Below are 22778 nucleotides of genomic sequence, written 5' to 3'. Positions count from 1 at the left end.
GTGTTATTAGTAAAGGTGTATTACTAGGTAAGGACCCAGTTTGGTAGATCCTTGTAGAGATTATAAAGGGCCACAAGGGCAGCAAGATATAGGCCAATACTGACCCCTATATAGTCTACCATGGTATTAGCATCCTTGTACGCGTTGACATATTCCATAATACTTCCAAATTAGTTTCTTGTTATTATTATAGCTTTGATCCCTACAATTCTATATTGTATAGTCCCTTTGCCAATAATAATCTTCTTTATTTAATTATAGAGCTCATCTACAAGCCTTAAATTTAGTCCTAACACTTACAGCTGTCTAGTGACCTGCTTGGATACTTAGTTCTTTAGCCACAAGGCTACTTGGGCTAATATATCATCCCAATACTTGTAGTTTGGATTATTGTTTTTTAGACATGGAATAGTGCTATTGATTAGCTAATCTAGGTTCTAAGCCTGCAGGATCAACTATACATGCTAATTCTAGTCCTTAAAGTCCTCCTTGCCTTCTAAGCAGTCTAGTACACCTTCTAGCTTCTTGCTTAGAGACTTGGGAAGCAAGTAGCCCTGGCATGTTGTTTGATTGGCAATAGTAGGATTTCCAGTATTCTAACCAGTATTTAACATGTTAGCTATTACTGATTGACTAAACCTTCTTTAGCAGCTCGTAGGATTATTGATTCGTCAACTAATATGGGATCCTATTGGCTCAACCCAATAGTATGCCCTGGAAATAGTTAAAAACTCCGCTGTAGCAACACCAGAAGTAATAATGGTGCTTAAATTGCTGCAGGAGGGTTCTAACAGATTGTAAAGGGTTGTTCTGACTTCAAAATAGGGGAATATCCTGAGTCTAGGGGCTCATAACCTGTCGGCCAGAACGAAGTCGCTTGATTCTCTCTAGCTACTGAGTGTCGACCTACTAGGGAGGTTGTGTGGTCACATGACCTCGGCTAGTCGCCTAACCGAGGCCTCCAACAGGAGCTCAGACGAGTTTTGAAAGAATGCACTCATATTCATACAGAAAGGGCAACGAATTTAATGTACACAGCCAGTACCATAAGAAATCAATATTTCATTGAGTGCGAACTCTATCCTTGAACTCCTCCGTCACCGCAACCATCGGCGATATCCTGCGTCCCTCCATCAGCAACACCCGGTCTCGTACAGACATCGGCCGTTTATACCGCTGCAGCCTCGCATAATCCCCCAGTATCCTCATCATCTCGTCATTCTCCCACCACCTCGCCCACGCGAACGGTGTCCGTCCATACTGATCGCAACAATCAATTCTTGCCCCCTTCACAAGAAGCGCCTCAACAATGGCCTCCTTATTCACCGACGCGGCGACAAGGAGGGGCGTTTCGCCGTTCCGATCGGGAGAATTCCAATCCACATCTTCGCGCTGTAGGAAGATATTGACGACGTCCGTGTGCCGCCCACGTATAGCAGCCATAAGCGGAGTTTGGCCCTTGAAGTCGGGTCCGTCGGCGAGAATCCCCTTTTGTGCGAGGAGCAACTCCACGACCTGTGCGTGACCCGCACCTGCGGCGCGGAATAGCGGCGTGTGGCGGTGGATGTCCTTCGAGTTGAGATTCACGCCGCCTCTATTGAGCAGTTCCTGGACGATATCGAGATATCCCGCGGCTGCGGCGTCGGAGAGGGGTGTCGACCGCGTGAAGCCGCTCGGGAAGTCATAGTTGACTTTCCCTGTTGCGAGGAGTATCTTGATGGCGTTCAGTGAATGGGAGGTTACAGAGCGTGTGAACGGCGTAGAGGGGTTGTCTATGGAAATCGGGTCGGGATTTACACCCTGGGAGAGGAGGAACCGCATGACCTCGGTGCTGCTATTGATAGCGGCATAGTGGAGGAGCGTTATTCCGCGATCGCCTGCGTAATCAAGATTGGCGCCATGGTCGGCGAGGACCTGGAGAACTGCAGGGTGATTCTTTACTGTTGCTCGGAACATTGCCGACCATGTATGCTTGTCCTCGTCCTCGAGATTGATCCTCCCCGTTGCAAGGAGAAGCCGGACGATCGCCGCGTGGCCACACTCCGCAGCAAGCCGGAATGGAGTCTCGTATTTCTCTGGGGGGTTTGGTTCAATGCCGTCGAGGGTGAGGAGGAAGCTCACGACCTCTATATGGCCGATCCGACAGGCGTGCGAGAATGCCGTTCGGCCGTCTTTGTCTTCCGCGGTAGGATCAACCCCGTCTTGGAGGAGAAGCCATCGGAGGAGTCCGGCGTGTCCATATTTCGCAGCTAGGATAAAGAGCGTCTCATCCCGTCCAGTTTTGATGTTAAGATCCGCTCCATTTTCCGAAAAAAGCTGCATGGTTCGTTGCTGTCCATGCTCAGCGGCCCATATGAGGCCTGAATTTCCGTGGTGCTGCACATAGTCCTGGTAGAGGCTGTCGTTGAACAAGCCGTAAAATCGGCGGGTGGCCCTCGTCAGGGCGTTGATATCTTTTCGGTCTTCGAGGAGCCCACCGATCAAAACAACGAGTTCTGTTGGAAGTGTTGAGAAGCTAGCCATGAGGCGAATTCTGAGCAGTTCGTGTTCTCATGTGCGGCTGAGAAAGAAGCGGCGGCGAAAGAGGGGGCGATAAATACGAGACCCAAAAATTGACGCCTAACTTGCAATGCACCAGGCAGGCGGATATATTTCCTCGCAGTTCATGACAACAGAAATCTCTTGCAGCGCTGAATGAATGATCAGGTGTTTCTCAAGATCCCTTCAGGATCCTTCAGTGTCCTCCATGAAATATCGTCTAAACTCGGCAAAACACTCCGGGCTCTGCCATGCCCATGGCATGGAGCCCCAGGGTAGTAAGTCCCCAGCTTCGTCGGAAACATTGGGCGACGGGGGATCTATGTTCGATATCTTCCAGGGAACCCACGACTCTTCACAACTCCATGGTTGCTGGAAGGGCCTAATCTCAGTGTGACCATCTGCAGGTTGCAGCCCCAAGCCCACCTTGAATAGCTTCAGCCACTCTGAATTGTCAGCCGGTGTCTGATTCCACGGGTCGTCGTCGCCATATGCGAGTCTACGGGCCTCCCTTTGTATTAGATTGTCGGTGATAGGCTCGCCCGCGGGCGCTGCACAGCGGACAGCTTTGGTGAGCTGTATGGTAAAAGCCTCATAAATGCTCGGCTGCACTGCGGATCCCGTTTCCTCCTGAGAAATATTAACTGTTCGGGAGGCACTGAACGGATTCGGGGTCGAGGACTCATAGCTGATCATATAAGGGGGCATGGCATTTTCTACGGCAAGTGACACATGCGGTTCAAGACCACGAGAGCCTCTCCAATCCTTCATCAGCGCGCCCTTCCGAAAGTGTCGCGCGATATGTTTGTTCCTTTCTGCCCAGGAGGAAAAGTTCTCGCAGCAAAATCCACACCGGGAGTTCACCTTGTCGACCTGGTATTTCCAGCCTTCCATGGCTGGTAAGAACTTGTAAACCTCATGCATGAGACGTAGATGCTGAACAAGGTGGTCCTTGCGATAGAAAGTTCGTAAGACTGGTGGCTTCTCCTGACACTTGCTATAGGAGTGGGACTCGATATGGTGGTTCGAAGGATTGTCATGATCGCACAAGGCACAGCGCGTGGTCTTCTCGACCTCGTCAACGTAAGTTGGCCCACTGGGACAGCACGTAAAGTATTCGAGCGAGAGATGCAGTGTCTTCTCATGCCGCGTCCAGTCATACTTTGTCCGAAACGTGTCGGTGCAGAAAGTGCACTGATAAGGTCGTTCGAGCCGGTCCTTCTTCCCGGTAGCCTTCAAACTCGTTTTCTTAATAGATGCAGACGGTAGACTCTTCCTCGATCGCCGACGTCGCGACGGTTCGGCCGCATAAAATCGGCCGAAAGATCCGCTCGAACTATGCGAGCCAGCACTATAAACTGATGAATTGTAGGAACGAGCTGAACCCGATGCATGTGACGATACCACAGACTGCGCACTAGTCGGCCGGCTGGTTGCGACGGCAGTCCTAATGGCCTCGATCGAGGCGCCTTCATCTTCAGGTGGAGAATTCTTCCATCGCTCAAGTGGGCTCAGGGAGGTACGATTGGAACGAGCCTGTATTTTCCTGTACCTCTGGCGCCTCCGCGCATTCGCAAACCAGGTCGAGACCTGGGGAACTGAAAGACCACTCTCCTCAGCCAAGGACAACTTCTCCTCTTTGCGTGGATATGGAGAATTGGAGTGCTCGTCGAACCACCGGCTCAGGACACTGACAGCGGCCTTGCTTATCGTCCCAAGCCCCCCGGTAGGAGGGCTAACCGGGTCGTCATCTTTAACTGCCTCTCCATCATCCGCAGAGGGAGCATCCAGCTGCGGAAATATTGAATCGAATTCGAGGGGGAAAGGGTCGTGCTGGCCTGTGGTATTCTGCCACGACTCGAACATTTGGCTGAACTCGTCATCAAAGGGGGGGTCTGCAGTGAAAGACCCGTTCTCAATTTCGAGAACTCTGTCAAAGTCGTTCGAAAACATTGTCGATAATGGGGCTCGCTCAGAGCTCCCCGCAAGCACGATGAAGAAGACGTCTTGTCATTTGACTTTTTGTCTTGGGAGAGAGACGGCTTGGCGCCTGAGGCAGAAAGGGACCTCGGGGACGCCTTTGTAATTTCCTTTTCTGGGTTAGCGCCGTATTGCTTATCAAGCGACAGACACGAAGAGCAACCGTGGAATCCATCCAGAGAATGATATTTCATCACGGTCTCTCGAGAAGACTGGGCCGCGATATAGGTCTTTCGGCTTGCTGATTCGGACGCGTTAAGTCAATGCATTCCTAGGTTATCTCAAGTGGGACGTCCCACCACGGCAACACACCCAGACACCGAGCCCTAACTCGGGATTTCCGAAGCTGGTAATTTGTCCACCGACAAGAAGCCCCTGAGAGCGTTCTTCCTTCTTCCGGAACTGGGACTGAGAGACTGCGTGAATATCACCTTTAGCCCCCAAAGGACGAGTAGGGCTTTCCACAACTATACAATCCCAAGCTTTTTTTCCCCCATTTTACACGCGAGACATATCCTACTCGGGTCATGTAGCCATCGCCGGCATCCCATTTGCATTACGCTTCGCAGACTCTTCTTAGCCTATCTACAATGTCCTCTGTCTCTGCCCCTCAGGACAGCAACCAGATCTCCCATGCTGACGACCATGACAAATACAGCCCAACAGACCCGCATATTCTCAACCTCGTATCCAAGTTCCAGTCTCTGCCCCTCGAGGAAACCGGCCACCCGCACCTGTAGCTCACGTCCAGGGATATGTGAGACCGATACTCGCAATCAATGAAAGACCAATAAAAGAGATCTAAATCACCGCAGCCACTGCGTCACCTCATCACTCTTGCCACCATCTTCACCGCCGTACCCCCTCTTTCTGTATCCCCCCCAGCCAGCCCGTTTACTCGACGCCAGCCGCTTCGCCACCTCGTTAGCATCAAACACGCTCACCAGCTTTCTCTTCCCGTTCGGTCCCTCCGACCCCTTCTCAATGCAAAGCCTGTGAATGTCCTCCTCTTTAAACACCTTAGAAGGCTTCTTAACAAAGTCTCGTGGTGGCGTGTCGACAGCAGAACATGCTTTCAAATTCATTATTTGGTAAGCTCCCCGACGTGGGATAGCCGGATTTCTGGGCGGGTCGGATGTCACTTTGGCGGTCCATTTGCTCTCTGCCAGGTCGGCCGGGGTTGATCCGACTGCGTTCTCGCGGTAGAGAAGATCCGGGCGGCGCTCGAGGAATAGCTTCAGCGGCATCCCGTGTAACGAGTTCACTGCGGCGTGGAGTGGGGTATTTCCAGACCCGTCCAGGAGCTCAAGATGCTTCTGTCCTGTAGGCTCGGCAAGGTCAAGGATTGCATTCAGTACATCGAGTGCCTGGTTCTCTGAGGCTCGATTGACATGATTCCACCCCCAGGACATCCAGTATGCGAGCGGGGTGAGAGAGCCTGGCTGAGCGGAGCAACGTTCCACGAGCATAGACGGGATGAGCAGTGGATCAATAAGACTGAGCATATCCCGGAAACGAGGCTTTCGTCGAACCCCGTTGTAACACCTCAAAAGCAAGTGCAGAAGATTCATGCCCTCCGTTGCTCGAACAGCTTGATTGGCGCCAGCCTTGATTAGAGTCTTAGCGAATTCGAGCTTGTCCGTCCTGAAGGCAATGCCCAGTGGTGTGTAATCATCCACCGATTTCACTTCCATACAGTGAGGCATATGCTCCACCAGGTACTCCACCAAACGCCTAGATTCTTCCGTTTCTTCCGATATAACGGCACAATGAAGGACCAAATCGCCTTCTCGAAATCAGCACAAGTGCTAGAGTGACAGTTCCATAGAACGGAAAACACTTACGTCGAGAGCTCAGCCAGTCCAAAATAGACCGTTCCAATCCTTTCTCTGTCAAAGCAAGCTTCTTCAACCGTCCATCTTTCTTGTGAGCTTTAGCGAATTCAAGATAGTATCGTCCTGGTGCAGTCCCCAGGAACCATTCTACGGCCGCCAGGTTTCCCTCCTTCGCAGCATGCAGAAGGGGAGGGCTCATGTCCATGGCCCTTGTGACAGGTATCCCACCACCGGCAGCGGCCCAATCGGCGCGTTTCTTACCATGCACGGAAAGGCCCTGATAGTATTTGGGCTTCTCCTTGATTTCGACTCCGCTTTTCTCTGCAAGCTTGTCGAGGGGTAGGCCGGCGCCAGTCCGCTTGATCAATACCTCCAGGCACCGGAGCCGGCCGAGTCGAATCGCCTTTAAAAACTGGTCATGTGAAACGGTGTAAGCAGGCGAATGAAATTCATACTTTTTCATCGCGACCAGCTCTTGACCCAGATCGATGAGGTGATTGAGTAACTCAACGTCATCCTTCCAGATTGCGTATTGGATAAGATCGCCAATTCTCTCTCCTTCTGAAAGTTTGCTCTGGTCCACGAAGAGGTGGATTGTGCTGGGGACGTGCAACACGGAAAGCGGCGAGATCTTGCTCTCAACGTCTTTAGGCGCCTCACCAACATTCTCGGTCGTGTATTCGGCGTCGACGACGTGACTTTTGATGTGAAAATTCTCAGAGTTCGCATCCGAATCGTAAGAATCGTTATCACTATCTGCATCGTCCTGCATCCGGTAGCGAGTGGTCTGCCCCCGATCAACAGGCATGTACTGCGCCATTGCTATGGCTATGATAGCGCTCGCCGCGTCCAGGTGCCCCCGAAGGATGGCAAGTGAGAACGCTGAGAAGTCCCGATGGTCCGTAACCCCAATTTCAAGCGGTCGTCGCTCTTTGTTTGGGGCGCATGCCCCTAAAGTGAGAGATTTGATGGTCTCAATATCCCCAGACCATGCAGCCTCGAACCTAATGAAGAGAGAAAACCGTTAGCAAAATTCCCGCACTCGGGTGCTGATGATGAGCTTACAACTGCAAATACCCCTGGCGCATTTCCTCTGTGCAGTTTCGAACCCTGAAATAGAACCCCGTCTTGTAAGGCTGTTGTTCAGCCGAGGAGCCCCCGTAGCTAGGAGAAGATGATTGGTATTTGATACCAGGATGCAGACTTTGGAATGTCTTTGCCCCCTTTGACAGCAGGTCAAGAACTAATTTCTCGTACCCGGCAAGGAGGGCCCCAATAGCCTTTTTCTTCTCTGGGAGCCCGTCGGGTTTCTTGGAGGACTCGATCGCCTTTAGGTAATTGTCCTGGTCGACGGCAAACTTTTCCCTTGCCTCTTGAAGCATTACCTTCGCTGCCCACATTTGATAAGTTCCCTCCCCAAGCCCCTCAAGGTACGTCTCGTCATCCGGATCGAGCGGCAGAGGCTTTCTCGTAGTGATGCTCTCCCCTTCATATTCCCGTAGCACCTCCAACTTCTTCCGCACGTAGTCGAGAAGCGACGACCCGGGTTTTCGGCTCCTGGCGTAGGAGTTGTGGATAACGATGTATCCGTCTGGGGTCAATGTATTCGGATCCGCACCGCGCGCGAGCAGTTCCAGCGCGACGGCCGGCATATCATTCTCCACCGCAAGAATCACAGGCTGGGTAACATTCTGCTCAAAGTATTGTGTTTCATTCCCTGAGCGCCCGCGGCCGTGACCGGATATTCTGGCCGCTTCGGCAGCTTTAAGGTAGTCCTCCACATGAATTGCAGGGTTCGCACCCAGTTCGAGTAACTTTGAGATTTTGACCTCATCTCTGGCCACAATTGCAGACATCAGTGGAGATTCTACATTGAAATCGTAAGTGGTGCCGGTCGTGCATAGATGATTGATTGCCCGGTCCACAGCAGGGCGATCGATTCGTTGGTAGATATCCAGTAGTTCTGGATTTCCGGAATGCGCGAGGTAGTGCAATGCAGTTTTATTGTTGATGTCAGCCTGAGCTGGCGAGGCGCCAATCTCGAGAAGTTTTTCCGTCATCGCCTTTTGGGTGTTCTCAGGGAGTTGGTGTGCGAGCACGAGAGTGAGAATCGCGGCCCTCGGGGAGTTGTTATAACTGTTCGCCAATTTTATGGGGAGGAGAACGTTGGCGCCAAAAGAGGAGACAAGTTCTTCAGCCACTGCGACATGGCCGTTGAGAATCGCCAAGTGGAGCGGGGAGGACTTGGTGTCCCAGGCCAGCGCATTGATATCGTAGATATCGGGCCCAAGGTCACCAGCGTCATCAGGCACTGTGGAATGTTCGTCGTCTTCCTTTTTGACCTTGACAAACGATCCGGTCGCAAATGACTGGGCATCCGCACCCTCATCGTCCGACGGATGGCTGACTAGCTCTCCGTCACTGTCCTCATCTGAGCGCTGACCATCTTTGTTGGCCCCCCGAGATCTCCGCTTGCGCGCCTCTTCTTTCCGAGCTTCTTCCTCTTCGTTTTCGCCGCTCTTCGTCAAGAGTATTCGGACAATTTCAACGCTCCCGCGCGCAGCTGCCAAATGCAACGCGGTACGCCCGTCCGCCATGCGCCAAATAAGGCGAGCGCCGTTATTCACCAAGAGCTGTACTACCTCAGGGGTTGATGTCATGCAGGCCAGATGAAGTGGCGTGCGCCCGGTATGGTCTCGTCTGTTCACATCAACAGTTCCTTCCCCAAGCAGCTGTTGCACTTCTTTGAGGGCATTGTCAACAATTGCTTGGCACAATCCAGCAGAGTTTCCAATATAGGCCATCTCTGTCTGCCATCAGCAATGAAAAAAGGTCAATTTAACGTCCACAAAGTTTGTTACCTACCCGTCCAATCGGTGTCCGTAATGGGATTGAAACTACCAATTTCTTGCCGGCCTGGATTATCACTGAGGAAGGAAATGTTTCCTGAAATGTAGATTTTACTTTCCTCTGCAGCAACTTCCTCCTCCTCTGGGGTGCTTGGCTTCGGGCAGTATCCGCAGCAGTCATTTATGACATCCTCTACGCTACCGAAGAAGGCAGGATGACGATGGAGATTGACTTCGCGGTCTTTGGGCTTGTTCCACTCCGCATTCAGAAGGAGATCCTTGGTGTACAACAACTTCTCGATTTTGCGGGCGTAGAACTTTGGGCCGTAAGGAATCGTCTGGGGACCGTCAGCAAGGTATCCTGGGAATTGTATGATCAATAGCGGCACTTACGAAAGTGTGATAGTCAGAAACGTCATCTTGCTCAGCCCATTCTGCGATCTCGTCCTCCCAGTCGTTCTTAATGTTGCCGCGAAGCGTCTTGAATCGGTAATGGGACTCCGACGGGGGGCGACCACGCTCCCGGCGGCGTTGCTCAAGATACCGTTCACGGTCATGAGATTTCGGCAGCTTTTCCAAGACAAGAAGGCGCGCAAGACCTACCGTACGCCTGAAACTGCGCTCAAAAACAGACTTCCAAAACGGTTAGGTGTAATGGCCCAATGGGTGGTCCAGAGTATGCTTACCGGGTCAATTCGCGAGCGATCCAAATCCGGCCAGAATACTTCAAAACCTCGGTGTGAGTACTTCGAGAGTCGGTTCTCGTACGAAGGTGACCGTCTCGACAGATCTATGTGATTAATTTGCGTGATGTACGCGCCAACAGCACGCGGGGCAAGGTATACTTGGCTTCCATCGTATGCTACACAGGAACAATCCACATCAAATCCTGTTAGAACCTCGGCGATCGACTTGTACCGACGAAGAACAATCTGGACATGGCGAGTTGGGTGCTGCGAGACAATCGTGATTGCGTGCTTGGTTCGAATGGTCGACACCTCCGTGAGAATAGAGCCTCTGATGCACTTTTCAATCTGCTTGATCTTCTCAATCGCCTGTTCCTCCGTTAATCCATAAAGGAAAAGATCAACGTCAGAGGCCGGAGCAAACTCCTCGTGATAGAACTGGCGCAGGCCACGCTTCGAGTCGCTGTACTCGTCGGGGACGGGGAGAATACAAGTAGCCACAGCACTTCCAGCCGCGACGACGTTATTCCAGTCAAGATCACTCAGAGAGCTCTCAGAGAAGATGCCAAAATGAGTCCGGAATTCCCCGAGAGTCGAGACAACAGCAGGAGCGCCGTTCGCCCTCCGCTGCTCATCCTTCAATGGCATCAAATACTTTGATTTGACATCTTCAGACTCAGAAGCAAGATCTCGTGCTCGAATCCTAACATCTGCCAAGCCATTGGCGTCAAACAGGGGCACCAGATTCAGGTGGTTGTTGGTGATGGCGGGATGGTCTGGTTCCTGGGCGAATATTTTGCGTGCCACAGCATCATAGTCATGGTATGGCCGCACGAGCTCGACAATTGACTTCTCAGGGTGAGCCTTCACATATTCTAAAAAGTCGGAATGCTTTGCAGGCACAGTGGGGAGGTTGTGTTCAAGAGACATTGCAAGTTGACGGCGTATTTATGAGTATGAAAAGGGACAGGACGTGAAGAGTGATAGGAGGGGAATGAATCAAGTGCTGCTTCAAGATTCATCCAGCCATTGACGGGAATTTATATATCGACTGGATGGGATAGGCAACGGTAGGCACGAGGATGAATTAAAGGTGAAGCACGGAGCTTGCAGAGAGAGAGCCCTTCCAATACGAGGGGAGGGGATGGGGCTGCCTGATTGGTGCCTGGCCAGGCCTGGCCACCTGCAGGCCCAGCGGAGCCCCTGATGGATCCATGCCAAGACCACCGCCTACTGCAGCTGCTGATTGGCCACCGCTACAGATCTCAGAACTCTGTTTTCCCAGGCACCTGGGCAGGAAAGATGCTCGCCCTGATTCGGACAGCATGCTTTCCAGCCCTCGACTCGAAAGGAACATCCCGAGGTCCGTTATCCATTCCCAGAGCAGAGATATGCATCCCAGTTAGAGACATTTTCTCTTGACCATTTCCATTTCGAGCGTCATTTGCGATCACCCTATCCCTCTCAGCACCGCTCATCCCACCTTGTTTCCGTCGATCACGACGAACCCTAACCCCATCCGACGACTCGACGTCATCATCCTCGTATTATCATTCTACTGCCGAGAGCTCATTATCTCGCCATGACGCGGAGTGGAAGGGAAGGTCTGGCGGGGGGATGGGGTTCCATCCGCATCTTTACCATGAAATTCCCCATGGCCAGCCTCAGCCGGCCTCCGTAAATAGCAATCACATGGCCGCGGTACGAGGATCTGCCCTCTTGGCCAAGTTTTACACGAATCAGAGCCGATGATGCGTGGGGTGTCATTACAGAATATGGAGGCTCCTCAAGGGTCCCAGAAAATGGAGCGGAGAAAATGGAAATTCTTCAAGTCGTCACAAGTTGATACTCGCGCCTATATTTCTCAGCGAGCTCTTCCAGACCAAAGTCCAAAACCCGTTGCCTTTTTTTCGAGGACAACAATTCCGGATCGGAGACCTCGTCTACAATGCACACGCACACAGGCCCGACAACACATTTAATGGGCCAACCGGAAATCCAAGCGCTTGTTTCCCTCATCGGTTGTCGTACTGAGATACTCCAGCTGTTGTGACTCACTCAAGGCATTCCACTTCCGCTCTCGTCGCTTATTTTGCCAGACGTAGTACGCTTTCGTCAAAAAGTAAATGGCAATGTTCGTTGAGACCAGCGCTACTAATGTACGGTTGCCGCGGCGGTAGCGTGGGCTATCATCCTCGCGATAGATGTTGGAGGCGATGATTCCCGAAGATTGCACACACATGTTATACACAGCAGCAGAAACCGTACGTGAGCGGACGGTGTTCGAGTTGCGCGAGTTCCAGCCGACTTGAATCGGGTGAGCTGCAAACGGATTGTTAGTTCCACGATAAGGGAGCAATGACGCAGGCTGGAGGGTGATGTACCGTTTGGATATCCCAGCAACAAAGTCATCACTGCCCATACAGCCCACTTGTTCGCTGTGTTTATGTCGACCACGTAGAGATACACCACGAACGGTAAGGCCCAGATTTGGCCCACCATCGAGACGAATGTCAGTTCGTTCAACGTCTCGGCCGTATAGGCGAGCAGAAGCATGGTACTAATGTGTAGGATTTCCTTAGGGATAATAAGCAAGTTTGTCGTGAATGTGTCGAATCCTAACCCCTTTAGAGTGAGGGTTAGGTACTGTTGCGGCGTTGTCATCGGAGTCTGGAATGTCAATCCGATGATGTAAATCGGCCAGAGATCGTAGTCGCAAAGACTCTTCCAGAGCAGTTTGGGGGTAATTGGTTCACGATTATGCATGGTTCCTTTGCTGGGGTCATCGCGGATTACCCGGTTGACCAGAATAACTTCTTCCCTGTTGCTCATTAGCATTACACCTTCAGACGATAGACGGGGGGATTGTTTGTACCGCTCAGAAAACCAGCCCTTCCTCCCTCGAGCCCAATTGGCTGTTTGGCATGGTCCGGGTGGCATAAAAATGAAGGCAGACAGGCCAATCAGCAGAGTTAGGAGACCCTAACTCGTCAGTCAAGCATTCCGCTACTATCATACCGCGAAAGGAGGAGCATACCTCCAATAGGAACAGCCACCGCCATCCTGATTGCCCTTGGACTCCCCGAAGGTGAAGAAGACCAAAGGCGAGAAAGCTAGCGCAAATGTCAGCCATGCTCATTGCTGTCCAGAAATATCCCAGACGAATCGTCATCTCGTGATGCTTGTAGAAGTACGAAAGGTACAGAATAATCTGCATATTGGTTTGTCAGAAACTCAAGACAGATAAGAGGAGTTACTCACGTCTGGGATGAATCCTCCCTGAAGAATGCCCAGCAAGGCTCGGCAGGCTAAGAATGAGCTTCGCCCACTGAGTGCGTACTGGGACATGGCGACACACGACCATAGGGTGATCTGTGCCGGGATCCATCGATCGGGACCTATCCACTTGCTGACCAGCTGGGAGGGCAGCTCTGCACAGAGAAACGAAAGTTTGAATACCGTGTTTCCAAGATTGTAATCTTTAGCAGAGATCAGCTTCGATCGAATATCGTCCAACGATCCCATAAGGAGACGCACCATTCGTAGTCAACTTCAGTTCGTCAAGCATACGATCCGTCAAAGCCTGGTTGAGATTCGCCCTGTCAAGTTCCAGGGCCATGAACATAATGCACGCGAAGACCATGATGCGCAGATCGATCTTGCGGACCAGCTTGTTCTCTTCACCCCATGTCCATCGGGCTGTCGGATCAAATCGGTGGATGTTCTCCCAGTCATCACGCGGCTGGTATTCCTTTGCGGTCTCTGGGTTGTCGTATACGGATGGCTGCGTCGCAATAGACTCGGGATCGACCTTGGCTTTGCGCTGAAAGAAAAACTTGCGCGATGCGTCCTGCGGGTCGCCCAGGTCGGTCGTAAGAGCAACCGCAGTCGTCGCGGACGAGGAGACTCCATCGAGCTCCGAGACCGTGGTCTGGGTTTTCCAGGGCTTGTAGACGGTCGTCATCTTGTTCGCCGGCTCTGCCTCGCAGCGAAGTCTGGTTCAATCTGGAAGCTCGTTCCAACGGCCATGTTGATTGGAATTAGACGATTATAAACGAATTGGTGTCGCCTTATTGCACCATTAAGCCAAGAATGGTCCAGTAGATAAGGATTGTTGACTTTGCTCCAGTACGACTGCGGACTGTCTATCTGAGGAGATGAAGGCGTGGATGATGCCATCGGCTCGGCACGCAATTCAGCCATCTTTCGTCGAATCTATCCCTTTGCTGCGAATTTCGGCGTTAAGTCAACTGCACATGTCTTTGGCTGCTCTTCTGGTGCCGATCGCCCTCTAAAACGACTCATATCGCCGAAATTCTGAACCAGAGACTTTCGAAGCCCCGATTCGGTCAAAGCTACATCGTCCACGGCCACAGGCTCGTCGTGGACGGTCTTCGAGGGAAAACGACACTCAGCCCAGTCATGCACAATATACACGACTGAGCCCATTCCAAACCAGAGGCAGTATCCTGCGAGGTTTATCGTTCTCCTGAGCGTTCATCATGGGTTCGGCTTTCGATATCACCATCGCAACATAGAACATAAACTTATGTTCTCTAAAGTCCGACGGCAGAGCCCGCATCGATAAGACAGTATGACACGATGGGATTGGTGATGCTCGAAGATTCTCATCCTATCAAACGCTGTCAGTTTCAAGTCAAGGATGGCGAAATATTGCATAATGCGTGCGGGGAATGATGATCCTCAAAGAGACGTCTATAAAGTCGTTGCTTCGAGAGACGAAACCGAGCGGCATTCAAGCTGCCTCTTCTTAGTATCTACTGTTTCCAGATCCAAACACGTACCACAGCCATGGCTCCCTCCGTCACTGAATCCCCCATTGTGGTTCCTCAAGTCACGAAGGAAACCCACCGCGAACCCCTTAAACTCAGTGGCGCACTCAAGAGCTTCGAGTCTTTCGATGTTACTCCTGCCATCGGTCACGAATTCCCTACCGCCAACCTTGCTGAATGGCTTCATGCACCGAACTCGGATGAGCTCATCCGCGACCTCGCCATCACCAGTATATCCCATCCTCCGTATCTTGGTGAATAACGGCTAATGATGCCAGTTTCTCAACGTGGGGTTGTCTTCTTCCGCAAGCAGGACGGTCTCACCGATGAGCTCCAGAAGGAACTCGTTGACCGTCTAGGGAGGTTGACCGGCAAGCCTAGCACGTCCGGCCTGCACATTCACCCTGTCAGCAACTCCGCGCGCGAGCATAGCACCCCAGATGACGAGATCAGTGTGATCAGCTCTGCGCAGCGCCAGAAGCTCTATAAGGGCCGGAGCACGTTTGGACGCAGCGGACGACATGAGTGGCACAGCGATATCACCTTCGAGCCTGTGCCCAGCGACTATACCCTTCTGCGTTTGACAGAGCTGCCCAAAGTCGGCGGTGGTATGTAGTTCCCCTCCGTTCCGCCGGAGAAAGGATCCGTTATAACAGACATAATACAGACACCCTCTGGGCATCCGGCTATGAGGCATACGACAAAGTTTCGAAGCCCTACCAGGCCTTCCTCGACGGCCTAACCGCCACCTACGCCCAACCACGCTTCAACCAGGTTGCCGACGAAAACAACTTCTCCATCCACCCCGGACCCCGCGGGGCCCCCGAAAATGTCGGCGAAGACCTCCAAGCCGTCCACCCAGTGATTCGGACGAACCCAGTAACGGGTTGGAAGAGCATTTTCGCGGTGGGGCACCACGTGCAGAAGGTCAATGATCTCACCGACGACGAGAGCCGGCATCTGCTCGACTGGTTTGTGCAGCTAATCACAGAGAACCATGACATTCAGGTGAGATTCCGATGGCAGAATCCCAACGATGTTGCGATCTGGGATAACCGCAGTGTGTACCACGCTGCGACATTTGATTATGCGCACCTTGGTTCGCGGACAGGCCATCGTGCCGTGGGACTGGGGGAGAGGCCGTATTTCGACCCAAAGAGTAAGAGCCGGAGGGAGGCTTTGGAGCTGAACTAGGGGCATATTAGCATATTAGCATCTAGCATAACGAAATGACGAGTTCTATTCTGGTTTATTGTTGCCCACAGGTACCTCATTGTATCGGTCGAGTCGCGACGTGCCCCTTGGCCCGGTTAAGATACTCCAACTGAGCGTTGTTCTTCGACTGCTGGCTAGAATGCAGGAATTCAGGAGAGATATGCCTCAACCATGGCAGTACTGTTCTCGACAGCCTCAAAAGTTCACGACAGTGTCCTCTCATCAGATTTCAGGAAAACGACCATGCTATGGAAGGAATTGTCGGTGAGTCATTCACGAGAGTGGAGCCATCCAGGCGATGGGGTGAGGGAAAAGAAGATGAACAAAATGACAAGCGCATTGTGATCAAAAATGATTGCTCTGGCCTAAGTCCGGGACTTTTCCGGGACAACGATATGAAGGGTCCAACAGTGCGTGGATGCGCCACGGGCATGTGGAAGACGTTGGAGAATGAGGTATATCTCGGGCCAGAGTTCCATTATGGGCCACTCTAGAAGAGAAGTGCAACATGAGTGCTGCGAACCAGGTGCGATTGGCAAGGGGTTTCCCAAGCCGTCGAGTTGGGCCTTGAAGGTATAACCTTGAGGACCCGCCAAATGACCCAAGTGGATCAACGGGTTGTAGAGTGTTGACGATGCATGATGGAGACAATATACCAAGTCGTCAAGCCCACACCGAACCTTAGTACTTCCTCCATAGCTCCACGCCAAGCATCGAGGGAATCCCCACATGTGCCCATTTCCCACCGGCTCGACGACTGTTTTTTTTCTCATCCGGAGGGCGCCGAGAAACCCGGTGAGATGTTATAGAAACGGTCTTCCATGTTTCGCTTTCCCTGATATCTTTCCTCAACCGTGCGGCATGTGTCTTGTTTATCGTCTTTCCCGACCGAGTCGACCACCCGGGCGAGCCGATCACCTTGATATCCCATATTAAATGGCCATTCTTTAGAGTTAAATATCTCGACAACCATGCTTCTAGAGGAATTGTAACTTAAGTATAAAGCTTAATAGTATATAATATATAGATATATAGGGGTTATAACCTACCTATCCTTATACTTACAAGGATAATATAAATTACGCCTGTATTTTTAGTATTTTTGATTATTTAAATATAATTAGTATAATATAACTTGGGAGTTATAAAATAGATATTTTAATAGTTTTAAGGTATATATACCTAATTATATTTATCTTATCCCTCTCAATTATGTGATTGTTGAGATATTCAACTCTCAAACATGGCCATTGAGTGTGGAAAACAGGGGTGGTCGGCTCGCCCGGGTGGTCGACTTCGTAAATCTCGCTTTCCATGCTCGAATGCAGAGATGATCCGGAGCAACACTCAACCCAAGCCTTTGTTTTAACTATTTGGTTGAGCCTCACTACTCGAAACGAGCATTCGTGGTCTATTTTTACTCGGGACCTTGGTCCAAGGTACCACCATCTAGATTCGCAATGGGCATGTCAGAATTGTTGAAAGCTCCGGGAGTGCGGGGTGAGGGAACCATCACAGTTCATATTATTAAACTCGGGACTAATATCATTATTCAATATAGGAAGTCAACAAAGAAGACATTTGAAACCACGCCGTACAGCATTTCCACCTGCTGCCAAGTATACCGAGTCCGGTCGGGAGCGATCCAAAACGAGGCTCTCTATACACAGCGATGATCTTACAACAGGGGGGTATATCAGGTTTATTTTATGGGACTAGCATTCCCGTCGAACCGTGCGTTCGACGGCGTCGCCTTAGACAGTCTCGCGCTCGGTCTTCTCGCGACGAGCACGACCGGTAGGCGACCAGGGGAAGTGGGCAACCGGAATGACGAAAAAGCTGTTGCTGCTGTCGGCGATACCAGCAAGGGCGTTGTACCAGGCAGCGAAGGCAGCCAAGAGACCGAAGAAGCCACCAGCCTTGATCACGGGAGGGTTGGGCATGCCATGGGAGTCACGCTCGAGATAACCAACACCGAGAAGCAAGAAGGCAAGGTCGAGGAAGAGGAAGAGGAGGAAGAACGCAACAGTGGACCTCAGGGTGCAGAAGAGTAGGATGGTGGTGAAGATGAACCAGCCCTGCAAAACCGTCAGCGCATTCGATCCCGTGACCTCAGCTCTCGACTCGAGATACTCACCATGAGGAACAGTCCGAAAGAGTTGTAGAACATTGAAGTACCACCGGTATCGATGAGGCCGGCCTCAATGTTGAAACCACCAGGGGTGAGGACAATGGCGAAAGCGAGCCAGAAACCACCATAGGATGACAGAGCGGTGGCACCAAAAGTGTTTCCAACTGCCATTTCCCTACAGAGAAGCCACGGTCAGTCAAGGCTCCTGATATACTACGGAACGCAACAGCGCAGAACGTACCACATGCCAGCAAGCAATTGGACGAGACCACCATAACCGAATGCAAGGGCGACGACAATGTTGGGCGCGGTGATGTCGCGTGCGCCCATGTTGATACAGCTAAGCACGAATGTGGTGAGGGCGAAAGCACTCAGGCCCAGGGGCGCTGGGTTGGCGAACTTGCGCGCCTCGACAGACTTGTAGAGACCCGGCTGGAACTCACCACCGAAGGGACGGAGAACCGCCTCCTTGGTGTTGACGTGGGAAAGAGGGCCATAGCCAAAGCGCGAATGATGCTCCTCAGCACTCAAAGGCGCGTTGCTGTTGGGCGCAGTGGCGGCATTGGGGGCAGCAGGAGCAGCAGCAGGACCAACGTCCTTCTCAACCGCTGGATTCTGTTCAGTAGACATCGCCAAGTTCACAAGCTTCAGCGCAGATCCGATTTGCCTTTTTTTGGTCTTTTTTCTTTCTCTAAAGTTTGGACACAAAATCCAGCTTGCTGGAGACGCGAAAGGTTGTTATTGAGGGTCGACCACAATTCAGGGAAGAAAGAAAAATGCCTCAAAAAAATGCACACAGCACAGCTCGTGTGGGTCAAACAACAGAGGAGGTGATGAGCCTGAGGAACGGACCAGAGGGGGGAATGGGAAATAAATAGAGAGAAACAAGGAGGAGAATGTCAGAGCAGGAGGGAGAAGAGTCAATCAGAAATCGTCTCTGGTGCATGGGTTGGATGGAACGAGAACACAAGCCGGATGAACGCAGACTGGAAGCAACTTACCGAAAGAGGGAGGAAGCACCGTTAGCCCTGAATGCTGATCTGCGAGCTCAACTCCCTTTTGTTATGATTTGATTTCCCCGGTGGAAAAACCGCACGTCTTCAAACGATTCGATTTTCCCCAGTGGCTCCCGGGAGTGGAGCGAGGTGTGCGTTGAGAATGATGTGCACCCGCGTCTATCCACAAAAGGGATGGACGGCTCTCGGAGACACGCCGGAGTGGTTTTAGCTGAACTTTACGACAAACAATGAAGAGGAGACGGCAGAATCGAGATTTGAGGACAGGCTAAAAGAATTCTTGAGGAGAACGAGAGGTGCAGCCAGGAGATATACGCATCGAGCGGTGACTGGGCCCTTTCGTAACCATGGAAGAAAATCTCCTCCTCAAGATGTGGGGAATGGAACTTGGATGGGGGCCAAGGGCGAAAGGAAGTTGCCAAACTCCCACAAGCAGCTCTGCGACCCTGAGCCGTCACCGCAACAAGGCAGGTCGCGCAATTCGAGGCATTGCAGTGAGGGAAGGCTTTGTCACAGGATTACTGACTTTCGAGAACCCCGGAAATAAAAGTGGAGACAGTGCGCCGAAAGCTTAAACCAATGGAAAGAAGAACTTCCGGATGGCAGGATTTGTGGTTGGCTCTTGGTCACAGAGCCAAGAACGAGGCCACGACAGACGGGAAAGCACCATACGTTCTGGTACCATCCAGGGCCAGCTTAGACCAAGCCTGTTAACATGCGTGGATCTCGATCCTTGAGTCTGGCCGCTGGGCTGATATGAAATTGTCTCGCGTTGGCTTGTTTCTTGTGCGTTCCAGTCTTGAATGCTGAGCTGGAGCTCTTGAGCTTTCAGCCATCCTCCAACCCAGCGAGCCGGCGATTCCGAGAAGTTCCAGTCAGGCCCGGAATCAACAACGAACTGAAGGTGATCGACTCGACGCAGCATCTCAATTTTCGCCTGTCCTGATGATCCGCAGATGCTTTCCTCTTGGATCTCGCGACCTCCAAGAAACCAAAGAGCTCAGTAACAGCCTAATAATTGGGCAGGGACGGCTGGAGAACCGGCTAATTTGGGAAGGAAACAGTGGTGCAGGTGACAACGACTGGTGGCCAGGCGGAATCTGAACGATGGGGAGCAGTGGGCCTTTCAAGGTTCTCTCGAGGTGAGCAGAGCCCGAGGTCGCAAAGCCAAAAGCTTGAACTGGGAGTGTGTGGAACGCGCCTCCGGTCGGCTGTTGCACAACCGCAATCAACCAGCAACATTACTGTCAGCAATCATCCCTCTCATTTCCCTGAGGAGAGGAGTGAGACCTCTGTTCTCATCCTCATTTCTCTGGCCACATGGAACCCTTGAGAACCCCAAGATCCTTTGCTGTGCCGCTCTCACGTTCAATCAACCCTGGCTGAGATGATCCACTTCCAAAAGTCCAAGCGCGTCGAGGCTCCATCAGCAACCTTGAGAAGCACTCAGGAGCCTCCCTGAAAGCTGTCAGCGTGGCAGTCCCTTCTGACGGACAAATGATCTCTCTGAATTTCTGGATCCACGGTTGACATCGCACGGTGCAGAAACTCCTCGTCAATCGACCCGCAGTTTGCGACCAAAGGAAATTACGCTGGACCTTGCTGCCTCTCCTCAACTTCTGGGAGGATGAGACTGAATGACAAATTGAAGGCTTCAAACAGTAGCTCCAATCTCCTCCCTTTCTCTCGAGGGAGTCGGCCCAGGGGCAAGGAAATTTTGACAAGACAAGAATCTGGATGACGAGAGAGCGTTTCCCTTTCTTCTCCGTTGATGCTGCGCCCTTCAGTCGAGGCGATCTTCATCGCTTGGTCATGAAATGAAACAAGGAACTTCTTTCGGTTCAAGACACACGAACCCAGGAGCGGGTCAGGAACCGAAAGCTCATTGGAACATCGCCTCAGAGCCTTGTCGAAAGTGAAACCCGAGGATGCGCTTTGACAACAGCTTGACTCTTCCAGACAGGCGCTGTTGTTGGGTCAGGATGGCCTCCGCGCCGCATTCAGCAAAAGATATCCCGCCACGCAGTCGGCCCTGGCCCTGCCGACGAATCACGAAGAAGCTTTTGCTTCCCTTGGCTGACTTCATCGGTGCTGCAAGCCATCACACTTCTTTCTGCGAGCTCGTCATTGGTGCGAATTCTCTGAAGCGAGCCTCGTCCTGAGTGACACAAAAGCCACGAAATTTGAGAAAGAATGACGAAGCTGCTCGAACAGAGCGACTTGAGCTCTTCATGACTCCAGAATTTCTCCGCTCGCAACCCTGCCCGTGTTCGCGACACATCTCCTGCCTCGGCTCGTCCTCAACTTCCTGGTCGAGGAGGGCACCCGGGCACGAAGACTGAATCATCATGCCTGGAAGCGAATTCCCGAACTGATCGGAAGAGGGGAGGGGCCTCCTGGGAGGTGCCGAGAGGACAAACAAACACCGTTTTCTGAATCTCACGCTCCCCAGGCCTGAGCTGGTCTTGAATAGCACTATTGGTGACAAATTCCGTCCGTCTTCCACGATTTGCTCTCGGTCGGGGTCCTTTCGAGAAGACTTCCTTTTCTCCGGCTTGGTTCGCCCCAGTGCGGAGAAAGTCCCAAGACTCCGTCACTCTGCCCAGGAATCCTTTCTCCCTCCAGCCCTCGAAAGGCTGGTTCCCCATCTCCGAATTCCGAGAGTCAGTGGCTCAAACACTCACGGTTTGCGGAGAGATTCTCCAAGATCTCAGGCAACAGTTGATCTCATGGGGTGCGGAGCATCACCCCACACAAGATGCGCGACAACGCACAGCAGTTGCGAAGTCGAGCTTGCAAGTTGATCGTGGGAGCTGACGAGGCCGCAACCGAGCTTCGCTGCCTGGTGCGTTGACTCCGTGGACGACAGCTGTGTCAGCGGCGCTTCCCTCGACGCTTTGATCTCCATTTCCAGATTTCAATTCTTCAACAACGTCGTGATAATGTCACGGGATGAGGGGAGTCGACGGCTCGGTTCAGCGTTGATCGTCTGCTCTTTTCCTAACAAAGCATTGAGCTACCTTGATGATGATAGTTCCCCTCATGGATGGAAATGATTTGTTCCCTCCTCAACCATGGGAAGACATCACAAGCTTGTGTGTCTTCTCCGCGTCGTCCATCCGTCCATCCGGGCCTTCCGAGACAGACCCCCAATGCTGAGCCCCGCTGCCGAATGGCAGCGCAGGCCCGAATACAAGCTCGAGCTTTTCTCCATTCCAGCGCATCCAGCCGGCCCAGCCATCAGCTCTGGGGAAATTGCATCCACATTTTCCAGAATTGGCGTGCAAGTTGCACATGTCCTTGGCCTTGGGCCCTGAAGCGAGTGTCATCTTACTCACATTCCCAATTCTTGGGTCCAACTCTTTGCCCCATAATCGGGTCGGCGGAGCGGCAGCCTCGGATCAATTTCTCAGCAATGATCGTCGCCTTCCGCCTTCGAAACTCAACTCGACAGGAGACAGCCAGGACGCACCCGGATAACTTGTCGGCTCGGAGCACCCAAGCGGCCAAGCCCTCGGCGCGCTGCGCAAGGCTGTCAGTCCGGGCAAACCCTTCTGGGCTTTGGCTTCGGGATTGGCAAACAAAGGCAACACATGAGTTTTGAACACGACTTCAGTTCACAATCCGAAAACTTGGATCGCATCGTCATTACTGCCGACACCCTACTGCTGCGGAGAAATCCTGATCAGGTCACTTGCCGGCCCTCAGGACGATTCCCCCCCCCCGGCAGACGAC

General features: G+C 52.1%; 7 protein-coding genes across 7 annotated transcripts; 2 read left to right on the top strand and 5 right to left on the bottom strand.

The window, feature by feature from the left end:
- Nucleotides 1-564: 564 nt before the first annotated feature.
- Nucleotides 565-2623, bottom strand: BJX67DRAFT_296999 (ankyrin repeat domain-containing protein). Its single transcript, XM_071026901.1, has one exon. The coding sequence runs from the start codon at nt 2521-2523 to the stop codon at nt 1063-1065; it is 1461 nt and encodes a 486-aa protein (XP_070881363.1). The 5' UTR covers nt 2524-2623; the 3' UTR covers nt 565-1062.
- A 101-nt stretch (nt 2624-2724) lies between these two features.
- Nucleotides 2725-4491, bottom strand: BJX67DRAFT_385637 (uncharacterized protein; the record flags this gene model as incomplete). Its single annotated transcript, XM_071033907.1, has 1 exon — nt 2725-4491. The coding sequence occupies one exon, from the start codon at nt 4489-4491 to the stop codon at nt 2725-2727; it is 1767 nt and encodes a 588-aa protein (XP_070881362.1).
- A 229-nt stretch (nt 4492-4720) lies between these two features.
- BJX67DRAFT_296987 (ankyrin repeat protein) lies at nt 4721-11007 on the bottom strand. Its single transcript, XM_071026900.1, has 6 exons — nt 9889-11007; nt 9596-9835; nt 9219-9540; nt 7419-9159; nt 6363-7357; nt 4721-6304 (listed from the first exon to the last, which is right to left on the bottom strand). The coding sequence occupies exons 1-6, from the start codon at nt 10816-10818 to the stop codon at nt 5325-5327; spliced, it is 5208 nt and encodes a 1735-aa protein (XP_070881361.1). The 5' UTR covers nt 10819-11007; the 3' UTR covers nt 4721-5324.
- Nucleotides 11008-11866: 859 nt separating this feature from the next.
- Nucleotides 11867-13852, bottom strand: BJX67DRAFT_375286 (putative MFS transporter; the record flags this gene model as incomplete). Its single annotated transcript, XM_071031676.1, has 6 exons — nt 11867-12195; nt 12273-12709; nt 12764-12870; nt 12926-13099; nt 13150-13367; nt 13426-13852. 6 exons carry the CDS (start codon nt 13850-13852, stop codon nt 11867-11869), a joined length of 1692 nt encoding a protein of 563 aa, XP_070881360.1.
- An 848-nt stretch (nt 13853-14700) lies between these two features.
- On the top strand, nt 14701-15876 carry BJX67DRAFT_391262 (TauD/TfdA dioxygenase family protein; the record flags this gene model as incomplete). The annotated part of the gene is made up of 3 exons (XM_071034756.1): nt 14701-14911; nt 14960-15289; nt 15349-15876. The coding sequence occupies 3 exons, from the start codon at nt 14701-14703 to the stop codon at nt 15873-15875; spliced, it is 1068 nt and encodes a 355-aa protein (XP_070881359.1).
- A 1774-nt stretch (nt 15877-17650) lies between these two features.
- BJX67DRAFT_375284 (acetate uptake transporter family protein) lies at nt 17651-18657 on the bottom strand (the record flags this gene model as incomplete). Its single annotated transcript, XM_071031675.1, has 3 exons — nt 17651-17974; nt 18034-18202; nt 18269-18657. 3 exons carry the CDS (start codon nt 18655-18657, stop codon nt 17651-17653), a joined length of 882 nt encoding a protein of 293 aa, XP_070881358.1.
- A 3233-nt stretch (nt 18658-21890) lies between these two features.
- BJX67DRAFT_296906 (uncharacterized protein) lies at nt 21891-22778 on the top strand. Its single transcript, XM_071026899.1, has one exon. The coding sequence runs from the start codon at nt 22090-22092 to the stop codon at nt 22645-22647; it is 558 nt and encodes a 185-aa protein (XP_070881357.1). The 5' UTR covers nt 21891-22089; the 3' UTR covers nt 22648-22778.

This window comes from Aspergillus lucknowensis, assembly GCF_044049455.1.
Source record: "Aspergillus lucknowensis strain CBS 449.75 chromosome Unknown BJX67scaffold_68, whole genome shotgun sequence".
Classification (NCBI taxonomy): Eukaryota; Fungi; Ascomycota; class Eurotiomycetes; order Eurotiales; family Aspergillaceae; genus Aspergillus; species Aspergillus lucknowensis.
This window is presented reverse-complemented; position numbering and strand designations above follow the sequence as displayed.

Bases quoted from the DNA above. Each gene is read 5' to 3' on its own strand.
- BJX67DRAFT_296999 (XM_071026901.1), bottom strand. From the start codon at position 2,523: ATGGCTAGCTTCTCAACACTTCCAACAGAACTCGTTGTTTTGATCGGT.
- BJX67DRAFT_296987 (XM_071026900.1), bottom strand. From the start codon at position 10,818: ATGTCTCTTGAACACAACCTCCCCACTGTGCCTGCAAAGCATTCCGAC. The intron at 9,541-9,595 runs GTAAGTGCCGCT...GACGGTCCCCAG, and splicing joins TTTCTGACTATCACACTTTC to ACGATTCCTTACGGCCCAAA. The intron at 6,305-6,362 runs GTAAGTGTTTTC...GATTTCGAGAAG, and splicing joins GGACTGGCTGAGCTCTCGAC to GCGATTTGGTCCTTCATTGT.
- BJX67DRAFT_296906 (XM_071026899.1), top strand. From the start codon at position 22,090: ATGGAAATGATTTGTTCCCTCCTCAACCATGGGAAGACATCACAAGCT.